We start from the raw sequence: 22,925 nt of genomic DNA, 5'->3' as shown, positions 1-22,925 counted from the left end.
GATACGTTACGAAATTTGGAAGAGATTCCAACTTATTACTATTATGCCATTAAAAAAAAAAAAAAAAAAAAACCTACTGTAAAATCAAAAGCTATGTACTTGGGCACTTAATTAAACCACTCCAAAAACGTGTCGGGTGAGAACACAGCGGTGGTTTGCAGGTAACGGGCTTCCTCCCCCCACAGCGCTGCTCCGGGCCGTACGAACGACGACGCTTTTCCAGGCCTCGTCGAGCCGCCGCGCGGCCCGGCGGCAGCGGCTCGGGGCGGGGCCGCCTCGGGCCGAGCCGGGAGGGCGCGGGGATCGGCCGGCCCCGCAGCGGGGCCTCGCTCGGACTGAACTCGGGGGAGGGAAAGGGCGAGAGCTGCGCGGGGCTCGCGGCGCTTCTCTCGGCCGCGCGCCGCCCGGCGAACGTCGCCGCCTCGCTGCCTCCCTCGCCGCGGCTCTGCCTTCCCCGCCGAGGTGCCGAGCGGGAGGCGGCGGCAGCGCCCGCGCCGCCCCTCAGGTGAGGGGGAGGCGCCGCCATGGAGCGGCGGCTTCTCCCTCCCTCCCTCCCTCCCTCCCTCCGCGCCGCCAGCGGCCATGGACTACGCGGGGCTGGCGGAGGCGGCGGCCGCCAAGATGGCGCTGTACCGCCGCGACGCCGCCGGCTGGCGCGGCTGCCGGCGCTCGGTGAGCGGGGCGGGCCGGGGCCCGGGCCGGGCCGCCCCGTGGCGGGGCTGCCGGCGGCGGCTCCACCGCCCCTCTCCCCTGTCCCCTCTCCGCAGGGCGAGGTCGCCGTGTCCTGGAGACCCTCCGCCGAGTTCGCTGGCAACATGTGAGCGCCGCCGGGACGCGGTGTGTGCGCGGGAGGCGGCGGGGGGTCCCGTTCCCCCGCGGCCGGCGGGGCCGCTCGGGTTTAGCTCCTTCACCGCCCTGCAGGTACCGCGGGGAAGGGACGGTGCCCGCCAGCCCCGCCGACGTCTGGGAGTGCATCAGGCCCGCGGCCGGCGGGCTGAGAACCAGGTGGGACCGAAACGTGAAGGACTTCGAGGTCATTGAAACCGTCAGCGATGTGAGTTCCTTAAAAACTAGGTGTTGCGGGCGGTACGGCGTTGGTTCTGAAGAAGCGGGCTCGGCCGCTTGTTTTAGTGCCCATGTTACATGAGGGGAAGGGATCTGGAGTAGACATGCAGCCTCTCTAAATCCAGATATTCATAGACTTTATTGGGCTCGACGGTGGTTACGAGTGTGGTAGAAACCTCTGTCCTGAAGGGCCTTTCCGTCACAGTGCTCTCGTACAAGGGTATTAAGTTTTCTGCAATTTAACGAATCTAGGTATTGAATTTCATCCCATGTGATGTGGTACAAAGAAGGTATCCCCTTTAACTCCCTGAAAAGAGGGAGTTTTAACTGCATTTTAACTGTCCCGTGAGTATAGATGCGCCCAGTTCCCTTTTCAGCATGCCTTGGGGTATCTGTCCTTACGTGACCTGGGAGCAACTGGGCATCGCTGTGTCTTCCTCTGCCGATCAGTCCTTCATCAACACACCCTCCTGCTCGGTGCGGGAGCTTTGGCTGTGCTGAATTGCATTTTATTCAACAAATGGTGAACAGAACTCAACAGCACGGTTTGTCAAGGGTAACCGAAAGAGTTCCTGGCTGCGTTTCTGAAAGCATCAATGCACGTAATTGTATTTTGTAATTTGTAGACCATCTCTGTATGCAGAACCACAACCCCCTCAGCTTTCATGAGGATTATTTCACCAAGAGAGTTTGTGGATGTGGTACTAACGAAGCAATATGAAGATGGGACTATGCTATCTGCTGGTAAGATGCTTATGTTCACCATGTGTTTGTATAATGTTACGAGGCAATCTGTAGCTACAGCAAATAAATATGAGATTAAAAAATAAATAATATGTGCTGTTTGGCAGCTGTTGATCTGATCTTGATCAGAAGATAAAATATTAATGGCATGCTTACATCATTGCCCTCGGAGTATAAAAGTCATCTTTATGTTCAGACAACAATTGTATTGTTGGTCTGTGGCGGCTTCTCATGGTATGCTTTTGAGATTGAATAGTTATTTCATTTACTGCTAGGTTCTGTTTTTTTTTTTTTTTTGAGTTTGCAGAACTTTCTTAAAGCACTCTTTTGGGCTAAATCATGTTTTACTGTTTTCTACAATCTTTCTACAATACTTCTAGATTTTGATGAAGCCACTGAATAAATGTTACCATTCCTGTTTATCTAAATAATCATCTCTCTGAAGCCAAATAGTGGTGATTTTTATGGGGCTGGCACTGCATGTAAGCATGCCTCTCTTTTTTTACTTCAACCTATTGTTTACTTGTTACAATTTAGTTTTTTATTGCCCCACTGTTCAGCTGTCCCATTTTCCCATCCTGTTCAGAATTCTTACTTGCTAGGAGTTTATATGCCTGCTGGACTGCAGCTATGCTTCTTAGCAGACCAGTGGTACATACCTCTGTGGTATGGAGTTGCTGGAAGTAGCTTGAATGCCCTCATACTACACAGTTTCAATAAACCTCCTTGAAAGTACCTTGATACTTACTTCACAGCTCAGCGACAACTGCAGCTAACTTTAATGCTTGTTTGCTTTCTAGATTTCACAGCCTGAATGATTCCTTTTAATCATCCTTTCTGACTGCGTGTATGGTGCAACCCAACATTAAAAACATTAGACTATTTTTCTCTTAATATATTCCCTTGTATTGAGCCGCTTCTCAGCTGGTTGCTTTGACTGCAATGGACTCTGTGGAAATGCTACTGCTACTTTCTGTGGAAATGACATTTTTCTTGGATACTTTTTCCTATAGCAACCAATGTGGAACACGCACTCTGTCCTCCTCAAGCACATTTCGTTAGAGGGTTTAATTATCCCTGTGGCTGTTTCTGTATACCTATTCCAGGGTAAGAACAGATTTATTTGAATGCTATATATTCTGAAGTCCTTCCTAACCATAGTGCAATGTAAGTGTGTATGGCTAACTGTGACCTGTAGCCTCTTGGCAACCGCAGGTTTCTGCCTTTCTGTGACTTCTAATCATCATGAAGAGTGCCCTTTCTGTTCCCTTTTGTACAGTGAATTATTCTCTTTCCGTTTCCTAGAAGGAAGTTGTTAATGTTACTGAACTATCATCATGGTAGAATTCCTGCTGACCTCTTAAGCAGAAATTCAGCAAAACATACAAGTATGGACTCAGCTTTTGGAAAATGAGCATATGGTTGTTTATTTAATTGGGTAATTCATAAACAGAATCATGTACTTAAGTGGTGCCTGATCTAACCGTAATTTGACTTGCAGGGATAGCCACGTTCACAGGAATTTGAAAATAATACCTGTTCTCAGTTCAAAATTTTTTAAAAAATCTGTCATCAGCTAATGCATATAAATATTACTGTAAAGTTCTTAATATCTTCAAACCTGAAGCTATAAAATTATTTGCATTGTTTTTACAGAGAATCAGACAAAACTCAGCTCCTCAGCTTCTTTCAGACTGATCTTGGTGGCTATCTTCCCCAGACTGTGGTGGAATCCTTCTTTCCAGCTAGCATAGCTGGATTTTACAGCAATCTGACCAAAGCTGTTAAGACATTAAAACTGTGACAAGACCAGTTGCTGAGATGACCAACCGAGGGTAGGAAAAGTACTGGCAGCTTGAGAATAGAAATCTTGGGAAATAGAGGTTGGCCTACAACACTTTTCTACCAGCAAAGATACTTAGGAAAGATGAAATGGGAACAATGAATTGAGTAAGGTAAACATTTTACACGGCATTTTTACCTGTCTGTATTCAAAGCAATGCACTGTCTTATAATGTATTTTTTTAATTAACAAAATAAAGGCTATCACACCAGATGCTGAAAGAATCCTGGAGGCAGCACACTGCTGGCTGTCTGCAGGGAGAAGATGCTTTTTTTTTTTTTTTTTTTTTTTTTAATCTATTCTTGGCCGCATTTCATCAGTGTCTATCGGGGGAGCACTGCTAAAATCTGTACAGCTCTACCAGCACTAGTCAGGTGCAGGTCAGCCCTGTTGTCCCTCTTCCGCTCCCCATAGCCTCCTGTGGGACAAGGTTCCTTCACCAAAGGAAGAGCTAGCTCTTTTGCTGCCAGCATTTGTAGAGCTGCTAAGATGGTAGCATGGGACAGGCCAGCAAATGGTAGAAGCTAGAACGAATTGGACTGTGTCTGGAGGAGTCCACTTGTTTGTTCCAGCAGACTTCAGTACTAGTGGTAAACGTGTGCTTAAGTTCTCTTTTCTGAATCAAGGACTAACAGTCTAAATGAATTCACAGGTCTGTGGCAAACTTCTTTCTTCCCTTCTCTGTACCAAAACCAGTAATTTTCACAATGTCGTGAACCAAACTGCACTGACATAGTGGTAATAAAGAAGGTTAAGCACTTTAACTGCTATTTTTCTAATTGCATTAGAAATGACCTTGTATTTAAACATTTTTCAGTCTTTTATAGTGAGAGGTATTAACAAGTAAATAATATTTTCTGTAACCTAGTCTTGATTTGACAATACACATTTGCTTTTCTTTAAGATTGCCTCATCTCACAGTCTTATCTTGGAAAATCAACTCCTGATTTGGTGTGCAGTGATGTGCAGCTCTAGAAAATATTTATGGTGCTGATTACTGCAGGAATGTCAGACGTTATTATGGATTGCATATAATTACAAAAGGAAAAAAATGAATTGCTGAATTAGAAATTTAAATGCAGGTTGTGATTTTAATGCTATAATTTGATTATTTAATGAGGTTAATATGCTCTGTTTTCTGTCCCTGTATTTGTATGTATGTATGGTATAGTGTATGGACTTGCATACAGATTTTCCCACTGTAATTTTCACCCTGTGGAATAGACTTTTCAAGGAAACAGTTTTTAATCTAGTTTCCATTGTGTACAAAGATGTAAAAATTCCTATGAGAGTGTTACAAAAATAAATATTTTTCTGCTATATCTTAATATTTTTTCTGGATCATCCTTTAAAATTGTTTCCTATCCCACTGCTTTGCTAACAGTTAAGCCTGTGAGGCTATTGGACATCCAGCATCTCTGTAAATTCAGGGCATCAAGGCAGAGAAGAGCCTTCGCTCCCATTTGTACTCCCCACTAAATGGGGATAAATGTTTAAATATTTTGGTGAGAGCACTAACCCTTCAGAGTTCTATGTCCTCTGTTGGTTCTTATTTCCAAATTAGATCGGTCCTTTCTGTGCTTAAGAGTAAGAAACTGAGAGAAGATTTGGGCCCTGCTACTACAGAGGTTAATACACATTTATTAAATATATTGTAAATCAGGCATGATATGCAACATCTGTGCAAATCTTTGAAGGATTATGATTTTTGTTAATTTAAATATCAAAAGTTAAAGGAGCAGAGCCCAGATTGCCACTCCTTATTCCTGCAAGTAAACTTCCTGCTGACATTATTTTTCATGTATGTATATCCGAAAGGAATTAAGAGCCCCTAAGATACTGCAGCCTTCCTGCCCTGCCAATTTAGAGATGGAATTGTCTTAGCAAAGATCATCCTGTAAGGTGTTGGAGGACTTCCCAACAGAAAATGCTGCCAGTCACACAGTGTATTTCCACTTCTGCTTTTGATCTTGGTTGACGTCAGGAAATGCAGAGAGAGGCAAAAACTGAAAACTGTTGACAGGAGAGAGGAGTGCAGAGCGCCTTTAGAAAACATGAAATCAAACCTATGTTGATTGTTTTGTCAGTTCTTAATTTGATGAAATAAAATAGCTGTTTCTAGTGAGGACATCTTCAATAAATGACATTGATGTTAATTTAAGCCATTCTGTGCTACGGCTGTACCTGGTACAATCTCTGTTGTTAAAGCTGCAAAGCTGACCCCAAAAGTGTGATCTAGCTTTTACAGCAAATATTTTTAACTGTGCTACTTTGCTGTACAGAAATGATTCACATTTTTTCTATATTGGTGATATGGGCAAGTGGTTGAAACACCTTAAACTTTTATATGCCTCTAGTGTTTACTTAGACTCTGTTAAGCCAGAAACACAGATCAATTCAGGTAGGTACCATTTTTAATTTGTACAAAAAGATTTAATTTTTCTCCTATTTTTGGTATTTTGCTACTCAGTTGATAGAATGTTTGAGAGTTTTTTAATTGGAGGAGACAAGTCAACTGGAAAGGGGGTCTGGGATTGGGAATGACAGATAACTTATCAAGAATGTTCTTCCCAGGATTAGCATAGAGTTGATTTGTGAACAAAGGCCAAAGCAAGTTATATGCTTGGATATGATTAATACCTTCTACTGTTTATCCTACTTCTCCTTCCCTTGCCATTTCTGTGACCTTGCCTTAAGCATTCATGAAACAGTTTCTGAACTGTAATTTATGGTGTGGTGAAATCAAGTAACCTAAGAAGAGTGCAGCACATTTCCAAAGCATGGAAAGGTGACTAGCCAAGGACAATAATCAGTTTAGCCTCTGGCATTCAGCTAGTGACTGACTGACTTCTAGGACAAAGCTTCAGCTATGTAGCTCTCCTTTTAATGAAATAGGTCAGCAAAGATCAAATGGGTGAACGAGACTCTCTTGCCGTAAGTACACATGCTGCTGGTAGAGATCCGTGCAGAGGATTAAAGACCCAAAGTACTGATAGCAGGATTTGAAGCATAATTTTTTCTCCAAGTTATTTAGTATTTCTAGAATAACTTCTAGTGTTTTAGACCTCTGGGTCCAAAAGTTTTAATTCCCATATACTCTCACATTTCCGTTATGTAATCAACACCGTGATATTTCAGAGTTTGTGTGGGCAGAAGATACGTTCTAAATGGCTTTGTTACTCTCCTGCATTGGTCCTCTTAGACCTCAGGCCAGAGAATGGTTAGGAAAACCTCCATTACGTTTCCCTTAGTTTCCTGCCTCACCCTTACAACACCTACAGATGCTCTCTTTTTTCCCAGCGTTTGCCTGCTGGAGTGAAGACTCTTCTGTCAGCCACTAGTGGAAAGTTCTCCTAGACAAATTTTTGCACTATTGACTGTTTTGTGGTTTGAATAGAAAAGTGAAGTTCTCCAGGGACTGTTGTAGTTTTGACTTGCATCCCCCTTTCTCTGCCTGTTACGCATCCTCTAAGTCTTCTTCTGTGCTGTAACGTGTTTAGTTATAGGCTTGTAGACACATTACCTCCTTCTGTGAATGAAAACTATTAGGGCTGAAAACTTACCTCAGAATACGTTTCTTTAAGTTAATGGTAAAATAGGACAGTATATACCTGTCACATATTTTACAAACAGTATATTATTAATAAAATCACTATTTTATCATTTTATACTTTGTAACATCTGTTTCTGTATGTTGAAATAAGAATCATGAGCATTTTGTGCATAACTTCTCATTTTATCCCAAACAATTTGTTCTGGAATTGCAAAAACATCTGTAACTAGCAGGAAGATCATATGTATTTTACATACATCCTTTCACAGTATCTTACTGTGCTGGCTAAATGGCTTTCAGTAATGAAATCTTTTTTGCTGTTTGTAATATTGGTGGTAGTCTAATTCCTCTTCCTACAGAGTTTCAGATGACTTGGTGGTAACAGAGCTCAGATTCTTCCTCTTGATGATAACTGTGATCGGCCCATCAGGTAATGCTTTGATTATATTCCATGCTTCAAAACGAGTGAGTCCTTGCATAGCAGTTGTGTGCACTTGTAGTAGCTCATCACCAGGCTGAACAGGGCTACTTTGTTCTAATGCAATCCCTGAGGGAGGAAAGAAGATTAATTTCTTTTCATTCTTTGTATGGAGGACACTCTAATGAATATTTCATTCATTAAGAATCATGAACATGTTTAGTATAAACCACCTGGTGTCAGCAGAGAGAGCAGCAAATCAGCCGCAGCCGCACTGGACTGAAATGGGTTATGCTGTATTTACAAAAAAAAAAAAAAAAAAAAAAGAAAGAAAGAAAGAAAAGGAAAAAAAAAAGAAAAGAAAAAAAACCATTTTTGGGGGTATAAAATCAACAGTCAGTTATGAACTGCACAAGTTTGCGTCAGCTAAGGACCTGCTAGGCAAACATTTAAGTGTGTTTACCTTTAAATATCCTGTTAATGACAATGGGTTTATCTCCATGAATAGAGCCCTTCCCTCCTTCCAGACTGAATCCTAAGCCAGCAGGTGTTTTTTCTAGAGTTACAGTGCAGATTGTGTCTTCAGTTGCTGGAAATAAATGGGAAATTAGCAGATGGGAACCATATAGTCTGAAAAGCTAAAACATCTGTTACAAAGAATCAAATTCTATTTGTTTGGTTTGCAAAGGCATTAAAACTTGCTAAATGAAAGAGAAAAGAATAGCTTTTAATTTTTTCTGTCATTGTAAGACCCTCTGGGAAAATTGAGAAAGTTGTGTTTTGAACTCACAGCAGAACAGAAAGATAAAAAGGAAGGCTGGAAACGTTTACTAGAATTAGAAAAATCTGTTCAATGAACAAAATTTAGGGTAAACATTTGACTTTAGTCCAGTGTTAGTTTTGAAACTGTTACTATCTACAAAGCTACTAATGTTCATTTGCAGAATGTAAATAAGGCTACAGATTTCCAGATTGTGCTTTGAAATTATATCTCTTCTACAAAGAAATAGTATTGTAAAATAGAAACTAATAGAATAAAGACTGATTGCTCATTGAATTGTCCATACACTTTCAATATTTTTACTATATTTGATAATTTTTATATGTCTTCAGAAATTCCTGCTGAGGAAGCTTTTTTTTCCCCAGAAGGTTCCTTTATTTTAGAAATCTATTAATTCTTTCCCTCTCCAACAAAGTTGGAGTCATTCCAAGTTATCTGTTCTAGGAGTGCTCTAGTAACTGTACTCTTTAATCATGGTTCTCAGGTTTATCTAACCAAAACTCAGCTACAGTCTGTTTTCTGTCTATAAATAGACAGAATTTCTGGTGATGAGTAAACATTTAACAGGTGGGGGTTGCAAAGTAATGCCACTGAACATACTCACCAGACTCTTGTGAGACATCACTTGCCACTGAAGATGTACTAGAATCAACTGAAACATTAAGACTTTTTTCTCCATCTTTAGCTTTTCTAGTGACAACAACAGCTTGCCTGGGCTGGCGGGCCTGTCGCATGATTGCTGAGGCATCATTATGAGTGGCACCTTTAAGAGACTTTCCATTAATGGATAATACCTCATCTCCTTTCTGAATAGTTCCTTCCTGAGATGCTAATCCATTAGGAAACACTTTGTGAACCTATTGAAGATCCCAGTCATGACACACACACACACACACGCACACACAAGGAAAGAGGAGAAAAAAGACAATTCACTAAATCACTCAGTTAATACTTTTTACAATGTGCATTTTCCTTTTCTATCTTTGCCAGGCAGAAATTGTTTCTAGCATATTCCAGGGCTGAGGGCTGAATAACTTTGAACAGAGACGTTCTCCTGGGTACAACCCTCCTCAAGCAGCTTTCAAGTGCTAAGTAATCTGTCCAGCCCCAGTGCCAGATGGCCAAGCCCCTGCTGCTATGGAAAGTACCTTGCGTATGCTGCTCCTGACCCTTTCTCTGCCCTGCCAGTTGAGGGGGAAATGTATCACTTGTCTCTTGTTTCTAGTCCTTACGTGCCCATGTATTCACCTCATTCCTTCCAGTAGGCTTGACTCTTTGCAGGGTCTCCTATGAACACAGAGACAAGAGGGCTGGTGCTTCCTACTGTTAAGGAGTGTGGGTTGTCTGGCCTTGCTTTTGGGAGCTGTTTGGGGAGAATTGTGCCTGAGAAAACCAGACGCTACTGCCAATAACTGGGGGTGCAGCTTTATGTAGAAGGATCCTGCTCTTTCCCTCTTTAGGCTGTTTTTCTGTCCCTATCAGCAGACAGTTGCCTACTTTCATTACACTGAAAGCTAGCCCCTGCAGGAGAACCCAATTAAGTTATATATTTTTAGATTTAGAGTGTGTGTTTTAGTAGTGTTTTTTGAGAAAGATGCTACTTACTGTTATCACTTTGTTCTCTAGATCAATGCCTCCTGCCAGGCTGAATCCAAGTCCAGTGTCCTCTTCCTTATGCAGAATTGTAACATGAATATCATCAAATTCCTTGGCAGAGAAGGCAATAATGTCAGGAATGTCCTAACATACCTCAAGATGACTGGAAAATCAGTATATTTTCTTTCTGTCTACCATGCATTTTGTAATGAGGCTTAGGAACATAAGCAGTATTTAAATTACTGATATATATTTAGTATTTGCTTTCTGATGAAATATTTGCATATCAATTTCCTATTTTATAAACTATTATTCTGTCTCTAAAAACATTCTCTTTCAGTAAATGGGTTATATGAGTTATAAATCAAATGAATTAAGACTTTTAAATATCATATACTGTAGAAAAGATATTGCTGGCTTATGTAGAGGGCCTTTTTACTGAAAAAGAGGGAAACTTTTTTTGGCATAAAGCTCACATAGATATCTGAGAATCATGGCTTAAAAACTGCTTGTAAGTCAGAGTTTTCTTTTTCTGTGTTCTAGTAACAGCCTCCAGTAGAGTGAGCTGTTTCTGACTGTTATTCCAAAAATGAGTGTGTTTATGGAAAGAACTCCTATTTAGCCTGGTTCCTTAAGGAAATGTGGCTTTCTTGACCACATTTTACAATCCTATTCGTGATATGTGTTGTTATAGTTGCATCTGTTGATGTTGTGTCTTGTTTCCTTCCACCATTGAATCCACTGGCCAGCTGCAACCAGGCAGAAGTTAGTGGCCTCTAAGAGATTATGCTGACAGTTTCATGAAAATGGAGGACTGGATATGAGAGAGGCTGTCTCCAGTGTGTCCTGTGCAGCACAACTTTACTGCTAATTAGGTCTAAAAATACCAACGTGGGATGTTGACCGGAGACATAAATCAATACAAATTCATCTTTCATTAGTTTTGCTTGTTGAAATGCTTTTTGGTTAAAACGTAACAGCAAGTTCTTAAGGAAACAGAGTCTAATAGTATGTTTATGCCATATTCAAGTGCTTTTCCGTAGCTGTGAAATTTGATGTAGTCAGTGAGAATACGTTTGTGACATGAGAATATGTCTACCCAGCCTTCTGAAAGGGAGATATGAATTCACTACCTAAGCTCCACACTGGGCAGATGCAAACCAGGACTAACCTAGGAGCCATGTCACTGTAATTAGTGTTAAAAATATATATATAAATATAAATTAAATATGTATTTAATATATATAAACTTAGGCTTCTTGTTATATTAATGTTCTTATGCTGCTTTTGGGCAGCTTACAGTAACCAACACAGTAAGGGCAGATCTGCCAGCAGAAGACTATATTTTCAATGAAGAGTTCTAGATGTTATCTGCTTTTAGTGTGGGCTCTTTAAAAATCCCCGCTATTTTGGAGTGAACAAATTTAGACTTTATTTTGATTTATTCTGAGCATTATCACAATTTTAATGAATCCAGTAAGACTAAAGGATGTTCAGTATCCCTAGAATCAGGCATCATGTGTCTCAGACTGTAAACCCAAATAAAAACAAAGGCTTCCAATACATTAGAGCCTATGTTTGCATACTCTGACCATACCTGCTCTATACCTCAGTTATCCCATTAGTAAAACGGGTATCAGTCTTGCTTAGCTATCTTTGTAGATATCTTTGAAATTTCTGGTCAAAAGAGCTAAACGTTACTTATTACAACAATACATATTGCTATGACTGTTTTATTTATAATAATGTCATGTTGCAAAGATTAACTAGATGTGTCAACTCAGCATCTCCCTCTGAAAATCATGAATATGTGGAAAAGCAGATTTACCTTTAAGGTTGCCTCATCTAGTGATTTGACTTCCTCTATAAGCTTTGCTAACTCTTCAGGGGAAAGCAGAGAGATGACAGATTGCCCTGCTGCACCGGAAGCTTGAGGTGAGCCATGTTCCTGTTTCTCCTCTTCTTTCTCATTGTCTGCTATGCTCACGGTGTATTCTCTCAGCTCAGAGAGGCTGTGCCATTGAGAAAAGAATAAAAAAGAAACACTTGAATTATGACATAATACATGTATATATATATTTATATAAATTAAGCATATAAGCCTAACACAAAGAAGTAAGATTCATCACATAAAAGAATAACAATAATCTCTTGGCCCCAGGTTGAAACTGGCTTTAAAAAAGCCTATGTCTATGTTAATTTAATTTTTTTAATTTCTCATTTTCATGTGTTTCTGTGCTTTCCATGTAAGTCTGGAATTAGATAAAGAGGTTGTGATTTTGGGCCTTACAGATGCGTATGTAAGTATTCCATTTTCTAAGAACGGTACTTTTCAACGTATTTTTAATTGGTCCCAGAAAATGCCATTGAAATACTGCAGATATAAGATTCAGACAGACACTCAAAATCCAGTGTTTACTTGGATTACCACAACAAATCTGTTGTTGTTTAGCTAATACAGACTATAACCTTCTTGAAAAAAGTTATTAAAAGGTATTAAGAAGTTTTCTTTTGTTATTAAGACTCATCTTCTGACTTTTATCAACACACTCATCAAGCAGTGTAATGATCCTCTCTCAGAAAACAGGGACTATTTTTTTTTTCCTGTGCAGTAGAATTTTGAAAGCTACAAAGTCAATACTCTCAGAAAGCCTTTTGGGATGGAATTTAGAAGGTTCTTACGTGCTTTTGAAATATTTATTCACTTTGCTGTTTTCTGAAATCCTGACTAGTTATTAACAGAAAATGCATACAAATCACTGTAAGAAGCAAGACCAGGCAGGGAGGTACTGTTGTATCTCAGGGAATGGCTAGATCCCGCTCTGGCTACACCATCTTCATATACTAGTGCCAGACTTGCTTCTCTATACCAGAAGTACTATTACTGCAATGATACTCAGTGTAATTGCACAACTCATCCAGAAAGACTAGCAAGTTGGTGGCACTGAAGATAAATGTAATATAAATGTAATACATACACAAACACATAAAAATAAATGTAACAATCGTGTAAGTCATTTGTCCTTTGCATTCTAAAAAGTTCTTACCTCAGTTTGTGCTTTACTATCGTGTGCTACAACCTAGAATGTTAATTTATCAGCTAACCAGCACAGAGATTCACCAACACTGGTCTGGTAGTCTAATTTTAAATATGGTGTCTTACTTTAGAGAAAATCCAGTGTCCAAGTGATGAGTCTCACTTGTGGATGAGAGAGAAGTCCCATCCTCCTCCACAGAGGACTGAGACAACGTATCCAGAGTTTCCCATGCATTGTTTCCAGGAGGGACTGGAGACTGAGGAAGGCAAAGCAAAGATTTCATTAAAGCAGATGACACCTGGCTACTGATGGAATAGATTTTGCTATATTTTTCATCATATGTCTTCATCATCTCACACGACTGGGTAGCAGTAAGTGGGAAGCTTCGTGATCTTAGGCTCTGAGCTTTTGTTACTGATACTAGATGGGAAGGTGCAATGGTTTCTGTAGTTAGAAGGCCCAAGGAATTTTCAGTGTTGCCATTGTTGCTTTTCCCTGAGCTAGCTGCACTAGCTAGGGCCTCCTTGGAAGAGGGAGATCTATCTAGGCTCTTTGTCTCCATGACTACAGGTGTCTTTGACTGCTGTTGGCTGCTTTCACAATGTTGGAGAGAAGTATGGGTTAATTGGACCAGAGTTTCTCTCGACCCTCTTGCACTAGGAGAGTGTTCCTTTTGAATGGACAGTTTGGGGCTGAGCCTTCGGTGTACTTTTTCAGGTGACTGAGGAGCGCTCAAGGATTCAAACGAGCTTATTCTCTGTTTTATTGAGGATCCCCTAGAAGAGGCACGAGCTAAGCTGGTGTGCAGTTCTTTGCTGGAAATGCTCTGGAGGTCAGTAGAACATTGCTCTGCTTGTGTTTTTTGATCTAAATTTGTTTTCTTCAGTCCTTTCAGACTTTGGCGAAACCAGGCCGGCTTAGGTGCAACAGGAGGACCCTTTTTCACAGCATCATTTGCATCTGATTTTAGCACTTTTGAACTGCCTATTTCTGAATCTGATTTCTGCAGAACTGCCTCTGAGCTGCTTCGATTTTGATTTTCTTCATTTGTGTTGATGCCAGGTTGCAAATCTAAGTGTCCGTTATCTTCACTCATGGTAGGATTAAATAAGCTTTTTATGCAGTCAGAAATTCTAACCCAAGGGTCTTCTGTTGTTGAATCAAGACTATAATCTACTCGTGCTTGTCTTTTAAGTATAGGCCGTTGTATTGATGAAAGAGGATTCCCTGTATTAGAGAAATATTGATTATAAATAAGACTCCTTATGATTTTCCTCATCCATCCTTTACCTATGTAATGTTATTACTTCACTAAATTTGAATTTCTTCAAGCCTCCAACAATTTTTTTTAAAGTTTCTGAAAAGTTATACTTTTTAAAATTCACATCTCTTAATCCACAAGTTCTGTTTCCTGGCACTGGAATTAGCTGAAAACCAAGGCTGGTTTGTGCTTAGGTACAGGATCACCTTTCTAAAAGGGACTGTAACTTATGATCTGAAATTTTTGGATGTTGAAGTCATGATACAGGTTACAGTAGTTAAAATAGAAGGCTAAAATTGAAATGTCATTTCCAGCGAAAACTCTGCTTAAAACATTTTTTAGAAATGCTAAAACTAAACTGCAGCTTACTAAAACTAAAAACTAAATTATATCATAAATAAGCAAGTTGTCATCTGAAAAAACACAGCAATGCTATAATGTCCTTCTCCACTTTTTAACAATAATCATCCAATATACTTTTGATGTAGTGTTTCCTTTTTCAAAAACTAATCACTGTAAACAGTAGTTTAAAATTTCATCTGTTCACCCAACAGTTTACAGATTTGGGTGCAATCTATGTTTAAAGCTGAAGGTGAAGTCAGTCTGAAACTCTCTTTGGAATCCAAACTAAATCTTAGGTTCAGCTGCAAACATCATATTAAAGTTTATGGAATGAAACATACCTAGGTTTGTTTTTCTTTCCTGATCTCTGCCCACTGGAACAGCAGCTATGTGTTCAGTATCATCTGCTGCAGGAGAAGTGGTAAAGGCACTGTGGGTTGTAACAGTTTTGTGTCCCTCTTGCATTGGTTCTCCAACTTCCTGCTGAACAAACAGGAAATAGAAGTGTGTCAGAATGTCATTATACAAACCGCATTATATTTGAGTCTGAAGAAAAACTTTTTTTAAAAAAAAAGTCTGAAAAGAAATATTGAGTAGGAGTCAGGGTTTCATTTATGCTTGGGACGTAATCTTGAAATTCCATATTTCAAGAGAGCTGGTGTGATATTTTATGGTACACTTGTCAACAGACTGAGAAAAATGCAATTAGTATCTCATAAATTTAAATAATTTCAGTAACTCCATCTACCACTTCATAATAAAATGAAAGACTGCCTGCCATAATAGTAGATTTTTATAAAAGATCAGCTACTCAGTAGTCTCTTGCAAACTGGTGAAGCAAAGCCAGAAAATGAATTTCTGCTAACTTCATATTAAAACATTCTGTTGTAGATTTTTTTTTTTTTTTTTTTTTTTTTTTTTTTTTTTTTTTGCTTTTAAACGCAAGCTGGACAACTAAATCATTACTGCAGTTTCAGTTGGTCTGCTTTGATTCTGGAAGTGTTCTCTTGCTATTTTGGAAGCGTTCTCTGCTTTGTAGTTAATGTCCAGTATTACCAATACAAAGCAAAACCACGCAGAGCAGAGCGTGATGGTCTGGAATCAAATGAGATTGTTCTAAAAATATCAGTAATTTGACAATTTCTTAGCATTTCTGTAATGAGGTGGTGGTTATTACGCAACTTTCTCATTTCAGGAAAAGTTTTCTTTATTCCTTGCTTTCTAAGGGCATTTTTGAAAGTTGCACCCTATGTTCTATAGCAGTTAGACGTGGACATTAGACATTCAGGCAAGTGAAATAGCCATTTGGAAGCACTAGGTACCTGCAATTAAATCCAATGCTTTATTGATGGCAGCTACCTACCTTTTTGACACAGTATAAAACACTGTCATTTTTGGTTAGGAAGAAGGAATCAAAAAATATGTGGAACCACCATACAAAACTATTGCATGCAGGCCTCAAAACAGCTAACACAAAATGTTTAAGAAATAAAGAAAAGAAGTGAAGAACAGTAACAAATCTTTTCTCTTAATGATCTGAAATACATTCTAGAAAGAAACAGTCTCTCCTGGGTACTTATGGAAGTTACTGTCCTGAGATATATTAACTGCTTTGTTAGAGGATGTTCTCTTTGTTAACAGAACTTGACTTCTCATAAAGTTTATTGATTTTAATGATAAGAAGAAAGAATAAATCCTTAGAATAACTGAGGGCCATAAGATAATTAGTTGTGTGCAGTGAAAATTCATTAAGTTGTTAGTTCCTAGAATTTTACTCCAGCATGGTGATTTTCTAGTAGCTGAGGATGAACATGTTTCTACTGCTCTCTTAGAGGATGGTGAAAGAGTCACCTTAAATGAGGTATTAAACTAAAATTTGGATATTAGCACTATACCTTGACTCAGTCTAAGCTATGTAATTTTACTTTGACTATGGGCCTTGAAAACTGAAAGTTCAGTCTTGTTTTTCATTACATTAAGGTCTGCTTATTTCTACTGGCGTATTACTAAACCCAGGGGAAATAGGTTCCTTTTTTTTAAACAAACCACAGCTCTGTTTCAACACGCAGATCTCATAGTCATGCAAATGTGATGCACTGTCTGTCCTACCTTAGATAGGAGAGGGAACTGAAATTTAGTAATGTACAAATATACACTCAGTTTTCAAAGACTGTATCTCCTCAGCAAATAAAAAAGTAGGTTTCTGACAATTTAAATGAGTTTATTTAATACCTCCTTGTTTCGGAAAAGATAACTGAGGCCAAAATTTCCTGCTGTTCATAATATTAGTCCTTCTATTTTAGTAGCTAGTGAAACAGAGAAACTGTTTCACATGATTCTTCTCTAGTTCATTGAATAGTTTGACACAGTAAATTTTGAGATCAGGATGAACCATACCAGATTGACATCAGAGGCTGTGCAAACTCCTCCAGTCCCAGCCACATCACATTGCAGTCCCATTGGAATCAGTGGCGCATGTTCACTGGGAATACTAGTGGGGGACTTGGATTCATTCTCACTGCTGCCCTCTTTGAGATCTGAACATGGATTTTCAGATGTGGAAGAAAAATTCCTTTGGACATTTCTCTGCCTTGTTAGTTTTAGTTTGGACATCATGTTTAGAACTAATCAGGCTTCACTAAGATATGCACACCATTTGCAAAAAAAACCTTGTCCTCTTCCCCTAGTCCTCTCACACGTGTACACACTTCCCCTCTCTCTACCCCTCATCTCTCTTCCTGCCATCACACAGCTGCTGTCTTCCCCTTCCTCCTTCCCCTCCCCCACACAAAAGACTTTTGCAAATTTTGCTTTACCTGAACATTTGCAGGTGGTGATACAGCCACTTCTGATACAAGTTTTTGTTTCCTGTCTGCATTACACTCGTCGTTACCTGTACAGTCCTGCTTAAAATACTTCCTTGGTGGAGGTTTTGGCTTTGATGATCTAGGTTTTCTAACGAGGATCTCTGTTGATTTTTTAGTGTTTTGTAGGAGTCGACCTCCTTCACTACAAGTAGGTGGGGAATTTCTCTCCAGATTGTTTCCAGAAAATGAATGCAACAGGCTAGGCTGTCTGGTAATGGGTACATCAATACTATGTACCCTTGCCTTCAAGTCAGTCAGTTGGTAAGCAGTACCGTTACTGCAAGATGACCTAGGGTTGTAGCTGCTGTCACTGCTGGAGCGGGTCATTATCTTCTGTGTCCTGCGGTTGCAATAAGCAGCATTCCTTTCAATATGTTTTTCACACGGATGTCTTCCATGCCAGCTTGTCTCTAGTTTTTTGACACCTGTATCAGGAACATGCTCAAAACGTCTACTCAAGTAAATGCAGAGTGCTTACTTCTAAGGTTCATCTGATTAGATTTGCAACTAAACACCATCATAAGTTGATGCATAGATATGATTAGTGCATCATACCAAAAAAGAAAAAAATAATGTTAACATTTTTCCTATGGTTTTTGCTGACGGGTCTATTACCCTTAGTCCTTTAGAAGAAGTAAGGAAGCTGAAAGAAGTATTGTATTGCAAAGTGTTGTCATAGTAGGATATGACAGCTGAACTGGGCAAATAGCTCTAACCATGATCCCATGGGATCCTCATGCCTTTCCTAGCAGGGGGATTAACAAACTTTTTCCCCAGGACATTACTTGCATCTTGCAGTTTTGTGCTATCAGACTCCTATTACCTACTGACAGCTGTTTGAAAAGCTCTGAGCAGTGGTTATGAACTGGAAAGTATCAGTAAGAGGAAGTCTGCATAAAAATCTTTGTTGGGGATCAGTCAGATGCAGTCTCTTCTCATCACTCGCTGATAATGTATCTTAGGAGACATGTTAGGAATGCTGTCTCTGAGCTCTCCTACCCTTTCTTTCTGCTCCAGGTCACTTGAATGTTACCAGTGATTCTATCACAGCATGTATTGATCTTATACGTATTCTCAAGTCAAAATTGTAATGTCTCAATGAACGCATATATTCCCTTACCTTCAGTACTCCATTGGTGTCTCTCCTTTCCAAATTTGTTTTCCACAGCTTGTGCAACAGCTTCTTTTAACTGTTGCTCAGACACCTAGGAAATACCATTTCATTATACTCTTATGAGACTGCTGTGTAATAACATTTAAATCTTTAATCCTCTTGCAAAGATCTCTGTCTCCTGCAAGTCCTCTACTGAAATGAATAGATCTGGTTAAATCATACAACAGTTAATTTTAAAGGTAAAGAAATGCACACTAAATATTTGCACATATTTCAGTACAGCTGAATACATGTGCCATTTATATTAGTTGTTTAAATAAAATGGGATCTTTCAAAGTTAAATGACGATTTGAATATTTCATTAGAAGGGCAGGTCTGGACTTACCAGTATAAGGTAATTCAGTACTATATTTTTATTATAATTTGCACAATTTAAACTTAATCATTTACACAGTGCTTGTAGGAAGCATTTTGTAGAAGAACCTCCTAGGAATAAAATATTTTACTTTAATAGCAAATACTGTGTGGGCAAGACTTAAATTTAATTGCATCATGGAAGAGTGAGTAAAAGCATTTCTTGTTTCTCTTTGAGGCAGTATATTCTCTCTTTCAAATTATTTTCCTATTGGTTCTAACTTTTTCTTGGCTAAAGTTTATTTTTCTGTGAAATACAGTTTTTGTACCTTAAACATTATTTCAGTAGTTTGTTTATTCACAACATGGAAACCCTCCAGTGATCTTCAAGTCTTGCGCGACTATATGTAAGTGCATATCTCAGGTGTGTACCTTAATCTGTCTCTCGTACTTGCAGTGATGCTTATAAAGACATCACCACCTTTCTGTTATCAATATTTTCCCACCTCTTTTAGATTAGCATCTGCTCCCTCACTTAATATTAGTTCATCGATATGTGCTTTATTCAAAATCAGAAAGAATATGCAGTGATACCTGTGGTTCTGGGTGTCTGCTAATAATAATCTGCACCGCACCAGGACTGCAATGGCTTAGCACAGCATAAACTTCATTAAGAGTCATATTTTGTACTGATGATTCATTAATTTCAATGATTTCATCTCCACACCTATGTAGATATTAAAAAATATGAGAGGATATAAACAAAGCATAGAATTTCCCCCCAACCTTGTCTCACACACATAAAACTATGCAAGAAGCAGATTCCTATGGTTGATCTGTAATGTCATCACAATTAAATCGTTATGTCTCACTGTGCCCTTTGCAGAAAATGAAATGAGAATTAGCAGTTGGATGTCAATTTTTTTTTGACTTACTGCCCTGTTGCATATAGCTTTTGAACCTTCTGCATATTGAGCAATGCAATGTTTGCAGTCTATGATCTTCCTCCTGTATGCAGTTGCTGTTGCTGTTTCTTCCTACGTCTTCCTTCCATCCTATCAAGTTAACACTTCATTTTTTCATGTGCTTATGGTGTACTAGTTTTATTTAAGGTCAGACAGAATCTTGTGGTGTTTCTGCTATGTTGGAATAGCTTGTTAATATAAAATATCTGGTCACAATCAATTGCCCGGATCAATCACTGCCCACTGCTAGGCTGAGTCTTTCCAGATGAAATTCAGATCTGGCCCATATGGAGACTGAGGCTGCCCTTCTCTGCTCTACTACAAATACCAACAGAAATTAAGGGGCTTTCTGAAGACATTGGCTTGTATCATATAAACTTTGTACAAATGTGAGAAGAGGGTTACAGAGCACCTGAAGTTAAATCAAAAAAGGTTCACCGAAAATGCTGTGTTTTGTTCAATTTTGAACATGCCCAACATTACCAATTGGTCATAAATCTTATGGGGTGAATTTCTGCACTCCTGCTAAAGCAAAGTCATCAAACCTGTATTTCTGATGGACAAGAAGGGATAGAATTTGAGGAGCTTGCATTAGGAAACCTGTTGCCCATAAAAGCCAGAATATATCATATGTTTTTTTTTTTTTTTTTTTTTCCAGAGATGTTTTCCTTTTTCACTTGAAAATCTTGTCCAGGAAGAATGCTATATACTTGTCTAAGACCACCAAAGCCAGCCCAGCCTAGACAAGAGACAATAATTCAGCTAGGATGCTATATATATGGAAATCCCAGATATCCTCAAAACACATGCTCAAACCTACAGAACAATATATATGCTGTAAATCCACTAATTCCAGAAAGAATTAGGACCTCCTGCCCAAACAGGTCAAACATAAACCCATAACATATCAGAGCAATGGAAAATGGATATCCTGACAAACAGCCACTCTCATCCTACCTGAGTCTCCCATCCATATGTGCCACAGAGCCTGGTGAGAGAGTATGAATAAAAATTCCTGAAATACACTGGAAGTAAGGGATGCTGCACAAGCCAATTCCAAGCCCGACACCTGCCTCTGAAAGAATTGATAAATTTGAGAGAGGCATAAGAAGTGGTAAAAATAAACATTTGGAGAGTCCTTTTTTAAAACTGCCTTCAATTTAATTAGTTTTCTTTATACAAACCAGAGCACTGTTTTTGTGTTTATGATTAGCTGCTGCTTCTGCTGTTTTTTTTTCTTTTCTTCTTTTTTTTTAATGTTTAAAGGACATACACACAATATTGCTTGCTGGGTTCTAATACCTGGCTCACAATTCATATACTGGTGTGTTACAGATACAGTGCAAGTGCAAGTTTATTTTGCAAGATATCTGTCATGACAGTATAATTCAAATGACCTTGCAAGGAGACAATAAGAAAAAAGAACAAAAATTAAGGAGGAAATATGATGCATGATTTATTTCAGATACCATCTTAAACCTCCATGTTTTCTATAATGCAGCTTAAGATTTCTATGAATTCAGCCTTTCTGTACTGGGCAGTCAGTCTGATACCAGATCACATCCTGTGTGTTTTGTAAGTCATGCTGTTAGTCCATGAAGACTCTGCTTTGTTTATTGTTTTTATAGTCCCAGGTTTCAAAGTATATTTCAGTCTATCAGTGGTTGTTTATAAATAGAAAAGCGTGACAATTGGAAAAAAAGGTGAAAGAAAAAAAAGATATAGCTATGTGTATTTTTAAATCATGTCAAGAATGAAATGAACTATTTGAATAATTAAGGATAAGAGTAGTGTAATCTGCTTAACGGCAGTTTTTGCTGAGAGGTTTATCTTTTCACGAGAAGGATATTCAGTCCAGTGCTTGCGTGGAAAAAAGAAAAGATTGATCGGCTCTTGCAGACAGATGGTATGCAAAAGCCTGCTGTTGATATGTGGTTGTTAACACTGGCAGGCATTGAGATCTAATTTAATGTATTAAAAAAACTCAGTTCGGGAAAAGAATCAGGTTAGTGAAGAAAGACATTCTAAGAGCAAATGAACACTGTTTTGTGAATCAGTGCCTTGTTTGTCAGTGCTCAATTAATTTTAGCACTTACCTTTGTTTAGGGTAACTTCCATTATGACTCTGTCATTGGGCTTTGTAGCATTTAATGAGACTGCTGTGCTTTCTGAACTGAAAGAACTATTTTCTTTGGTTATACACGTATTAGAGTTCAGTGACTGACACAAGTGGGGCGATAGATAGCTGGAAGCACAATGAGGTGTGCTAAAGCTTGTCCTGACTGTAAGCGTGAGAAGACCCTTTTTGGCCTGCAAGAAACAAAAGTTAATGAATTAATGGGCTGAGCTCACATGTATATTGTGTGTAAAGGCAAAAATTATGCTGGGAGGAGAATACGTAACCTTGAATTTTTGTAAAGCATCGTAATGTGTTAATCCATGCATGGATTCTCCATTCAGTTCCAGGATTTCATCACCTGTTTTTAGAAGCAAGAATTGCACTGTGTTACTATTACTCTATTGTATTCACAGTAAGTTGCATGATGCACACATACTCAAAAGAAGTCTTGCAAATGCAATAAGGGATGCAGATGTCACATTGGTCTCATTTCATCTTCAATTTAATCTGCCATTAGATAATCCCCCAATTCTTTGGGGATTTGGAGTAGGGAAAAACGAGGGGAGGAGAGGGAGAAAGGAAGGAAGGATTTCTCACCTTCTTGTAGCCTTCCATCGGCAGCAGCAGCTCCACCAGGAAAGATGGTTTTGACATAGATGCCTATTGGCCCATAAATGCTGTCCTTCCCTCCAACAATGCTGAAGCCTAAGCCCTAATTTATGGAAGAAAAACAGTTTGTGAGAGTCCATGTTCAGTCCTCATAATAAATGAATTCACAGTTTCTTTTGCAGTAGCTACGTGGCCAGTATCAACTAACAGAATTGTATAATCCATGGAGAGATAGTCACCCAAGTGTCAGTAGTAA

At 39.1% G+C, this 22,925-nt stretch overlaps 2 protein-coding genes across 2 annotated transcripts in view; one reads left to right on the top strand and one right to left on the bottom strand.

Annotated features, from left to right (window-relative positions):
- Positions 1–93: 93 nt before the first annotated feature.
- On the top strand, positions 94–4,961 carry STARD5 (StAR related lipid transfer domain containing 5). The gene is made up of 7 exons (XM_062584026.1): positions 94–103; positions 186–505; positions 768–817; positions 922–1,054; positions 1,692–1,809; positions 2,823–2,916; positions 3,466–4,961. The coding sequence occupies exons 1-7, from the start codon at positions 94–96 to the stop codon at positions 3,611–3,613; spliced, it is 873 nt and encodes a 290-aa protein (XP_062440010.1). The 3' UTR covers positions 3,614–4,961.
- A 2,389-nt stretch (positions 4,962–7,350) lies between these two features.
- Positions 7,351–22,925, bottom strand: part of IL16 (interleukin 16) — a 31,904-nt gene continuing 16,329 nt past the window's right edge. Inside the window, exons 7-20 of the mRNA XM_062583579.1 lie at positions 22,658–22,772; positions 22,345–22,418; positions 22,038–22,251; positions 20,899–21,016; positions 19,571–19,703; positions 18,629–18,713; positions 17,458–17,933; positions 14,983–15,124; positions 13,164–14,265; positions 11,829–12,012; positions 10,010–10,111; positions 9,009–9,261; positions 8,087–8,212; positions 7,351–7,752 (exon numbers count right to left, since the gene is read on the bottom strand). Coding sequence (XP_062439563.1) covers positions 7,559–7,752; positions 8,087–8,212; positions 9,009–9,261; positions 10,010–10,111; positions 11,829–12,012; positions 13,164–14,265; positions 14,983–15,124; positions 17,458–17,933; positions 18,629–18,713; positions 19,571–19,703; positions 20,899–21,016; positions 22,038–22,251; positions 22,345–22,418; positions 22,658–22,772 — 3,318 coding nt within the window. The 3' untranslated portion in view covers positions 7,351–7,558. The remainder of the gene's footprint in view (positions 7,753–8,086; positions 8,213–9,008; positions 9,262–10,009; positions 10,112–11,828; positions 12,013–13,163; positions 14,266–14,982; positions 15,125–17,457; positions 17,934–18,628; positions 18,714–19,570; positions 19,704–20,898; positions 21,017–22,037; positions 22,252–22,344; positions 22,419–22,657; positions 22,773–22,925) is intronic.

Source organism: Rhea pennata, chromosome 10 (genome assembly GCF_028389875.1).
Source record: "Rhea pennata isolate bPtePen1 chromosome 10, bPtePen1.pri, whole genome shotgun sequence".
Lineage (NCBI taxonomy): Eukaryota > Metazoa > Chordata > Aves > Rheiformes > Rheidae > Rhea > Rhea pennata.
Note: the sequence above shows the minus strand (reverse complement) of the source record. Positions and strands in the feature narration are given on the sequence as shown.

Bases quoted from the DNA above. Each gene is read 5' to 3' on its own strand.
- STARD5 (XM_062584026.1), top strand. The intron at 818-921 runs GTGAGCGCCGCC...ACCGCCCTGCAG, and splicing joins GCCGAGTTCGCTGGCAACAT to GTACCGCGGGGAAGGGACGG. The intron at 2,917-3,465 runs GTAAGAACAGAT...TTGTTTTTACAG, and splicing joins TTCTGTATACCTATTCCAGG to AGAATCAGACAAAACTCAGC.